The sequence below is a fragment of the Argopecten irradians genome, chromosome 1, assembly GCF_041381155.1.
Source record: "Argopecten irradians isolate NY chromosome 1, Ai_NY, whole genome shotgun sequence".
NCBI classification, from domain to species: Eukaryota; Metazoa; Mollusca; class Bivalvia; order Pectinida; family Pectinidae; genus Argopecten; species Argopecten irradians.
Genome location: NC_091134.1, coordinates 14,370,811 through 14,381,033, shown reverse-complemented (window position 1 = coordinate 14,381,033; position 10,223 = coordinate 14,370,811). Strand labels below are relative to the sequence as shown.

The 10,223-nt window shown below is 36.9% G+C and overlaps 1 protein-coding gene across 1 annotated transcript; it reads left to right on the top strand.

Moving 5' to 3' along the window:
- LOC138318593 (uncharacterized) lies at nt 1-9,990 on the top strand. Its single transcript, XM_069261100.1, has 7 exons — nt 1-152; nt 2,448-2,551; nt 3,321-6,367; nt 6,561-6,629; nt 6,896-8,502; nt 8,694-8,753; nt 9,252-9,990. Exons 1-7 carry the CDS (start codon nt 133-135, stop codon nt 9,283-9,285), a joined length of 4,941 nt encoding a protein of 1,646 aa, XP_069117201.1. The 5' UTR covers nt 1-132; the 3' UTR covers nt 9,286-9,990.
- The last annotated feature ends 233 nt before the right edge of the window (nt 9,991-10,223 follow it).

Genomic DNA, 10,223 nt, shown 5'->3' with positions numbered 1-10,223 from the left:
GATCGTTACCATCGGCACAAAGGTCGTATTTCGTCATGATATGTTACGGGAAGAGGAGTTATCGCGCCGTGGAGAACTCTTCTGTATTGGAAACATCATTTTTGTGGAACAGCGGCGCGTTTTTCGGAGAAGATGGAGCCGTCTGAGGCAAGGTAAATATTTCCGTCAACCGTATGGGGGTAATCACATCCGTTTTTGATCGTCACGCTATGTTACTACAATGATTGGTTTTGAAGTTTTCCCAAACACGTTCTGCATTGATATATCTCTCATGAAGTTGTCAGATAGACAACAACCTTTACGATACAATTTATTGATTACAACATGCGGTGATGAAAAGAAAGAGAGGTAACTTGATTTGGACATCGGTAACGATTGTGATTGTTGACATCGAAACAAACCTGTCCATAGTCACAAGTGTTTTTAATTTTGACCTCAATGTGACATTACAATGCCACATTTTCTTATTAGTTTGTGTAGCTTTCGTTTGCATTGTTCCAAAACTTTGGTGGTTACTTTTGCTATACAATACAGCCGAACAAAGTTCATTTGCCTATTGTTATAACGTTTGTGATTTTGACTAAGTTCGTACTGATTACATGATGTCAAACGCTTCAGTCGTTACCATGTAAACGAAATTGAATTTAAATTCACTAGTTGGTATTTACATGAAATGTTAAAGGAATGGAGAATGGTAAAATAATAATTATTAGTATCTTGAAATGCATGTTCGTTGTAATTTTGCCGAGTTATAAAGAATCAAAAAAAAGAATACAACGGATGTGTCGTTGACAGTCAATTATCACATCCGTTTTTTTTAAATATTTGTCAAGCAACAAGCGTTACAAAACTATATTATAACAGTTAAATATTTACTGTTCACTACTTTTAAATGTTTAGAATTGTTTTGACATTATAAGATAAGAAACTATATAAACATAAATAAAACACAATATCAAAATGAAGTGAGTAATGTTATTTCAAAGTAACTTATGTGATTATGGACAAGTCAAAATTATGCTTGTTACCTCGAATTCAAAATCATGCTTATATTGGCACAAACTGTTACTTTATAAGGAATAACAATAAACAGAACAAGCAAATAAATATATTTAATCAATATAAATAATTATTTGGGATATTGAATATTATTTTGATATGTAATTCTGTATCACATGTGATGTTTGACTGTTAATGAGTGTTGCTCAAGTCATTGCAAAATGTCAATTGTCACACTTGTTACTTAAATTCATTATAACTTAATTTTATTCATTTTATCCTTTGAAATATCTATGCCAATGTCAAGTTAAACCTTCCAAGGAAACAAGTTAACCTTAACCTCTTTGCATGATTCTGTTTTGTAATGGGATGAAATAAGATGCACTGGATGTGATGTTGACAGTCCAGCATCACAACTGTTAGTTGGAAAAACATTTGTCAAGCAACAAACGTTACACAAATTTATATAACAGTGAAGTGAATACTGTCACCCATTTTCCCAAGTCTTTAAAAACTGTTTTGACATTACTAGTTTGCATTGCTATTATTTTATCAGAATCATAAAGAGAATTTAAATAGTAAATGCAATGTCAAATAACTTCTGTGATTATTGACATGTCAAAATCACGCTTGTTATAATTACCTCAAATGAAATATTATAGTTATTACCACACATTGTTTATTAAAGCGGAATAACAACTATATCTACTGACAAGAAGATAAAATAATATATAATTGATTAACATAACAAATCACTTTGGAACTTACTAATTTTTCAATGAATTATTTGGCATCGCATGTGATGTTTGACATTTCATAAAGTCCCAGTCAATCATAGAAAATGTCAAATGTCACGCTGTTGCTTAAATTCACCATTTCTGTTTTTTATTTTATTTTATTTTTTGTTATTTCCTTTAAAATGTCAACATGTATGTTGAACTGAACTGTCTTTAGTAAACATTTTAACTTGTAACTATACACCATTGTATTTGAATGAAAAATGCAAAAAGTGTGATATTGACTGTCAAGCATCACAGCTGTTTTGAACTTTTGTATGTATGACAAATCTGACATGTTTTTATCTCTGGCAGCATTATTTTATGAATTCTTTTTTTTTAATTTTGAAGTAATGCTCCAAATTAAGAGTCATCCTAACCTTGCAAAGAAGGTTGTTTGAAATAAAATAACATAAAAGGGAAGTTTGACATAACGTAAGCGATTTTCTGCATTATCAGAATCAAACTTTCAACATTTTTGTAATTACAAATTTACATAATACATTTTTAGATATGTATTTCAAACTCATAAACATGATAAAGGTGCGATTAAAAAGACATCATTTACATTAAATTTAAGATTGTTTTTTATTCATCAAGAAGTCCAGAAAAGCTCCAAAGCTGTTATACTTTTATATTTGATCTTCAAACTTTATACTTTCTGTATTGCAGATCATTCTTGCGCCTCAGACCAAGAAAAGAAAAACCGGAGAAAAAAAAGATTAGTAATGCTGAGAAGCAAAAGCATTACAGGGAGAGATTAAAATTACGTCCAGGTACTGATTTTTGTTCAGAATGTCATATGTTTCTTGAATAAAATTTTTGTAACTTTTATACCACTGGAAACAGAGGGTGGGGAGTGGAGGAGATTATAGGTTGACTTTTTGTGTCGGACTGTCCATCATTTTAGATTATGTGAACTAGTATTTGATCTTTTCATATTTGTTTTAGAGGTGCAACAATTTATCGTGATACTTTCCTCACGATACAATATTTGATACATCAATGTTGTTTTGATGCGATACAATACACTACTGTATTTTGTAAGTAGCTTAAAATATATGGTAAGTAAATTTGCTCTTGAATGGAATGTCACAAAATCTTATCACAAATTGGCTGTTGTGCATGAACCAAAAAAAAACTTACTTATCCACTCACTAAATCTATGAAAAAATATTTGAAACAGAACATTTTCAAAATGGAATGTATCGTATCAAAACGAATTATATCATGAGACATATATCGTGATTCAGAACGTACGGTATTGTTGTAGCCCTAATTTGTCTAGACATTAAACCTTTTTGGTAGAACGGGATATTGGTATTTAGTATGCAATACTGAAGATTTTCGTTGATTAGGGTTGCTTAATCCTATTAACAGCTAAGGTAATTAAATGATGTCCTCCTTTGTATGTTATGTTTTGCTTGTAGTGGGTTACATCTGAAGATCTCAGACCCGGACTGATATACACTACATGATGTTCCTTCAAGTCAAACTGCATAACAGAGGTATTGTAACTTTTTCAATTTGGGTTGACCATTTCAGATTATGAAAAGAGAAAAGAAGCAGAAAGGGAGAGGCAAAGGTTGAACAGAAAAAGACCTAAGACTGAAGAACAGAAAGAGAAAGAAAGAGAGAATAGCAGAAGAAGGTCCACATTATACAGGGAGAGACAGAAAGCCCTTGGGTTAATACCACCTCAAAGTAGACCAAAAACTAGAAAGGAAAAAGAAAAAAAGAGGGAGTACTGGAAACTTAAAAAGAGGGAATCAAGAGCAAGGCAAACAGCACAAAAAAAGAGGAGGGTCAAAGAATGTGACAGAAAAAGGAAAACTGTTGATAATTCCGATGTTGAGCCTGAGAGAAAGAAACGAAGGATCGATGTTAAAGGTTTTCCCAGCAAGACTGCAGAGAAAAAAGCAATTCAGCGGTTAAAGAAATCCTGCCCGAAATCTCCAACAAAAATGGCTAAAGTGTTTGCCAATGTCATTTCATCATCGACACCACTGAAAAAAGTTGCGCTAGCGGAAGAAGGAGTCGTTTCACCAAGAAAAAGTAAAGTGATAAGTGCAAGTTTTAATGGAATAAAGAGCTCTATTAAGACATTGAGTACAAGCAACAAGAAGAGTGATAAAAGATTAAGACGGCAGTTGGTGAATGCATGTCTGAAAACAAAGTCAACAAGTGCATCAAGGATAGGCAAACACCTGGGTCTTAGATGGTCCTATCTTGTAAAATGTAGCAATCTAAAATTGTCAGATGAAACAAAACGCAAAGATGCTATTCCAGTAGAAATTACTACAGAGGTGAAAAATTATTTCTTACATCCAGAGGTATCCACTCCATTGCCCCATAAAAATAGTGTAGATAAGGAAGGAAACCCAAGACATATAATGAGCAAAACCTTGAAGGAAACATACAGTGACTTTATGAACAACAACAAGTCAACCAAAGTTGGGTTTTCAAAATTCGCAAGTCTAAGACCAACATATGTCAAAACTCACAAAAATGAAAGACTGAACCAGTGTCTTTGTGAATACTGCTTAAATGTTGAACTCAAGATTAAAACTCTTAAACAATTTAATACTTTAAAGGATGCCACTAAGTATAGCATTGTCAACGGTACAATGTGTGACAAAAAGGGGAAGTATCATAAAAGAGAATGCATAGAAAGAAGATGCAGTTGTTGTGGAGTTAGAGAGTTTAAGGAGAGGATCCTTTCAACTTTACAGCAGGACAGAGATAAGATCGTTGAGTGGTATGTGTGGGGGAATCTCAGAAATGAAAGGAAAAAGAAAGGACTTATCAGAAGTAGAGGGAAATTTTCCATGTTGCTAGATGAATTGTGTGAAGAACTTGAATTTCTTGCAAAGCATCTCTTCGTTGCACACTGGGAGTACGAACAGTTTCAACAGATTGCAGCTAACCCTCCAGATGACACGATCATTGCAGTCTTAGATTTTGGAAGGAACTACATTTGTGAGCACCAGGATGAGCCACAGTTTCTTTTTTGGAGCCACCATCAAATTACTGTCCACCCGATAGTGTGCTACTACAAGTGTAGTCAGGGTACGTGCAAAGAAATTGTGAAAGAGGATCTTGTGTTCTTATCTGATGATATAACTCATGATGCGCATGCTGTTTCCAGGTTTGAGGAAGAAGCTATTGAGTACTTGACAAAGAAGGGAGTTTCCTGTAAAAAGTTAGTTGAGTTTACTGACGGATGTTCCTCTCAATACAAGAGCAAGATGCCATTTGAATACATCTGCACTACACAAGGCACTGAGGTACAAAGATGTTACTTTGGTAGCAGACATGGCAAGGGGCCCTGTGACCAAGTTATTGCTGTAGTCAAGAACAACCTGGCAAGAGCAGTAAAGATGCGCAGGGTTGTAATCAGTAATGCTGAGGAAGCATTCCATTATTTGAATGCTAGGAATGAAGGAAAAGTTGATGCGAAGGAGGAGAATGAAAAATGCCAGCACAAATGTACAAAAGTGTTCCTCATCCAACCATCTCAGATTGACCACAAGAAGACAACAGAAGCAAAAACTATCCAAGGCACTCAGAAAATACACAGTGTGAAAAAGAAGGCTGATGATCCATCAGTTATTTTAACTAGAAATCTATCTTGCTTCTGTGAATATTGCAAGATAGAGAATTATGAACAATGCATCAACTCACATTACGTTGATGAATGGGTTGAGAGGGATAGGTTTCCAAGAAAAAGAAATGGAAAAAGAAACCAGGTTGTGGGTGAATGCCTGCAGCAAAAACCAAAACGGGTTGAAGACAAAAGAGAATACTTTGGCAAACTTTTGAAAGATTTTCAGGAATGCACCACCTTCAACCAATTACAACTTATTTGCAAAGATGAAGATCATATTCTGAAACAGTTCTTTCCCATTGGGTACAAACCTTCTTCAATTTTGGAACTAAAGAAAGAAGTTGACCAGATGGCTTTAGATTTAATGCCTGAAGACATGGAAAACTATGAACATGCAGTTTTCCCTATAAAAGTTTATGGTGATGGTAATTGCCTACCTCGGACAGCAAGTCTACTAGCATATGGTACAGAAGACTGCTATGAGGAGATGAGGGCTCGCATCATTGTGGAGTTGGTCAACCATGCAGATGAATATCTGGACAACATCATCTTGTCCAATGGACTTGAATCACTAGGTAGGAAGGAGTCTTTACCCGTAATCTATGCACAGTACTCAGACTTTTACCTGCCAGGAACACACATCACTGACGAAACCTTGCAACTCGTATACGAACATGAAGTATTGAGCATTAGAAGAAATGGGACGTACATGGGTATATGGCAAATTCATGCCCTAGCTTCACTGCTTGGATGCTGCGTTCACTCAATTTGTCCGAAATATGGTGGATTTAACACCAGAAGACACCTTCACAGAAAAATATACCCATTGGGTAAATGTCAACTACCAGACAACTCCCTCCCTCCAATGGTTATGTGGACTAATTTACAGGGAAAGAGTATCCCAGAAGCACACTGGCGTCCCAATCACTTTGTTGCACTTTTTCCTGTTGATACTGTATCAATTTCAAGCCAAAGAAATGTTGAGGTAAGTCTTCAGAGATTTTAAATCTGTAATATTTAAGAAATATGAATCTATGTGAAAATATCGGTAAAATTGTAAATTACAACCCGTAGATAAATCTTCATAAGCAAAGTGATTCAAACCAGGAATGTACTTGTTTCATTTACAGATAACACCATGCATTTTGATCTATTATTTGATAATATTACTTTTCCAGGTTGTAGAAGATATTCAACCAGACATAGAGGGGAGCTTTCACTCCATATCGTCTCTGTCATTTGATGCAGTAAGTCTAAATAAGGTGTACTTAGTAAAGCCGCAATATTTGAATTATTAACAAAAATAAAATACATAACAAATTTACATATCTTTTACATCTTCAATATTGAAAAGTGTTGGCCTTTCTAGTTGGTATACATATCTCTTTTACCATTTTTATCAGATATTTTCAGTCTTAAATACTAATGTCTTTGGAAACTTAATCATCTCTTACATGCATATATATACAATTTCTTTTACATATTAATAGGTTTTATAAATGCATTGTTTCAGTCATTATTTGACATTAGCCCACAAGATGATGTCGCAAGTCCTCAAGACAATATAAATTGTCAGCAAGATGGCACTGGGTCACATCTTTACAAGAACAGCTTGTCTCAGGAGAACAATCCAGAACTAAAAGATGAGGATACCAGAGGGCTTCAGAATGAGGTCACCACAGGGCTACAGGGTGAGGATGCCACAGATCTACAGGGTGAGGACACCACAGGGCTACAGGGCGAGGACACCACAGATCTACAGGGTGGGGACACCACAAGGCCGCAGGGTGAGGACACCACAGATCTACAGGGTGGGGACACCACAGATCTACAGGGTGGGGACACCACAGGGCCGCAGGGTGAGGACACCACAGGGCTACAGGATGAGCACACGACAGGGCTACAGGGTGAGGACACCACAGGGCTACAGGATGAGGACACCACTGGGTTACAGTATGAGGACACCACTTGGGTACAGGATGAGGACACCACTGGGGTACAGGATGAGGACACCACTGGGGTACAGGATGAGGACACCACTGGGGTACAGGATGAGGACACCACTGGGGTACAGGATGAGGACACCACTGGGGTACAGGATGAGGACACCACAAGGGTACAGGATGAGGACACCACTGGGGTACAGGATGAGGACACCACTGGGGTACAGGATGAGGACACCACTGGGGTACAGGATGAGGACAACACTGGGGTACAGGATGAGGACACCACTGGGGTACAGGATGAGGACACCACTGGGGTACAGGATGAGGTCACCTCAAGGCTACAGGATGAGCACACGACAGGGCTACAGGGTGAGGACACCACAGGGCTACAGGGTGAGGACACCACTGGGGTACAGTATGAGGACACCACTGGGGTACAGGATGTGGACACCACTGGGGTACAGGAGGATGAGGACACCATAGGTCTACAGGAAGAGGACACCACTGGGGTACAGGATGAGGACACCACTGGGGTACAGGATGAGGACACCACAAGGCTACAGGATGAGGACACCACAGGGCTACAGGGTGAGGACACCACTGGGGTACAGGATGTGGACACCACTGGGGTACAGGAGGATGAGGACACCACTGGGGTACAGGAGGATGAGGACACCATAGGTCTACAGGAAGAGGACACCACTGGGGTACAGGATGAGGACACCACTGGGGTACAGGATGAGGTCACCACAAGGCTACAGGTAGAGGACACCACAGGGGTACAGGGTGAGGACACCACAGGGCTACAGGGTGAGGACACCACTGGGGTACAGGATGAGGACACCACTGGGGTACAGGATGAGGACACCACTGGGGTACAGGGTGAGGTCACCACAAGGCTACAGGTAGAGGACACCACTGGGGTACAGGATGAGGACACCACTGGGGTACAGGGTGAGGACACCACTGGGGTACAGGATGAGGACACCACTGGGGTACAGGATGAGGTCACCACAAGGCTACAGGTAGAGGACACCACAGGGCTACAGGGTGAGGACACCACTGGGGTACAGAATGAGGACACCACAGGTCTACAGGTAGAGGACACCACTGGGGTACAGGATGAGCACACCACAGGGCTACATCAGGACCGTACCAGAGACCTCATCAAAAGGTATAGTTTTTTTGAGATTGGAATAGAAACATTTTCTGCAGTTTGTAATTATACAATCTTGAAAAATCATAAAATTGTATTACTTTTTCAAATAAATGTTTTGTCTTAATTGAAGCCTTAATTGGTATAATATTTGATATTTACTTTGCTGATCAGATGTATATGTTTTCAATGAAAACCCTTTTTTACAGCAATGGGGACACTGGTCATAATGGGACAGATGCTGACAATGATTCCATGATAGAATATAGGTAAATATAAGTTCATGTCAAGATTATTTATTATCATGTAATGGCATGAAAATAAAACACCCTTAAAGTTAACGCTGCATATATATTGAATATACTCTGATGCATTTTTTAGGGTGTCTGATTTTGTAGTTGCCCTACTCCCTGTCGGGAAATCTTACAAACCATTTGTGGCTCAGGTAATGGTTGGTGTTCAGAGTTTAGAAGAAATGTTTATGTTTTTTTTTTTTTTTTTTGTTTTACTATTCAGAGTTTATTTTCTTTCAGCTTTTGCAATTTCTGTTATTTTTCATGCAAATCTACTAATATATGATTACAAACTGTCAGTAAGTGAATTTTTCTGAGGATCATTGCCATAAGTGTGAAATATGGAAATGCATAAAAAGTAAATATGGAGAGAAAGGAATTTATTGAATATGTTATGCACTTCATCTAATTATTTTGTATTTTGTTAAAAGCACAAGTTCATAGTTATATAATCTGAGAACATTTGTCTTTTAGATCTTGGAGCTTGATGATGGTGAGGTCTTCTTAAATTACTTGAAGCATCATCCAAAGGACGATACCTATACTTGGCCAGGGAAGGAAGATACTAGCTGGGAGTTAATGACATCTATTCAAAGATCATTACCATCTCCTTCCATAAAAACAAATAAAAGAGGAAGAGAAATCTTATTTTTCGAAAAATGAGTGTATATTTCTCAAACTCTTAATTGGTACTGAACTTATTTTGGTGATGATTCAGATAAATTCACAATTTTAATTTTTTTCCGGGGTAGCAAGAGCAAATGCAATGCCTGTTTAAATGCATTTTCTGTTTTTATTGCTCTTAACAGACGTCCTGATTATGAATGTATTGTCCAATTGTCATCTTGTTATTAATCAAAAAGTCCTAATTGAATAGAAAATCACAAACAAAAATCCTATTTTTTAACTTTAAAATTTAGCGGAAAATTGATTTTGAACAAGTTCGGTGCAAGGATGAATTTGCACATTCTCTATAATTGCTCTATACAGACGTACAGAAAATACAATGAGCACAATAATTCATTAGCACATATATATAGTTTCTAGTTTGAAATGAGTTGAAATATTATTACCACTTAAATATGTAGGTTTACAGTATCTATTTCTATTAGTTGATTATCAAAGATTTTTTTCTTCTGTTTAAATGTGACTGATGATTGAGTTAATGTGTAATTGGATTGGATAAGATAATGTTGATTTTTTTCATAAAATACTTGTCATTAATACCAGTGATAAGTAAGTTCTTATAACTTTAATAATAATAATATAATTCAATAAATATAAATTTCGGTTAGAATATATCTTGTCAACCATCACGATGGTTACATCACGTCCGTTACAAAGTCAATATCACATCTGTTACTTATTCTTTTCAAAAAAGGACATAGATGTATCTCAACACGAACATTCAGGTTATTTTTCAGCAAGGCATTATGTTTTTGTATT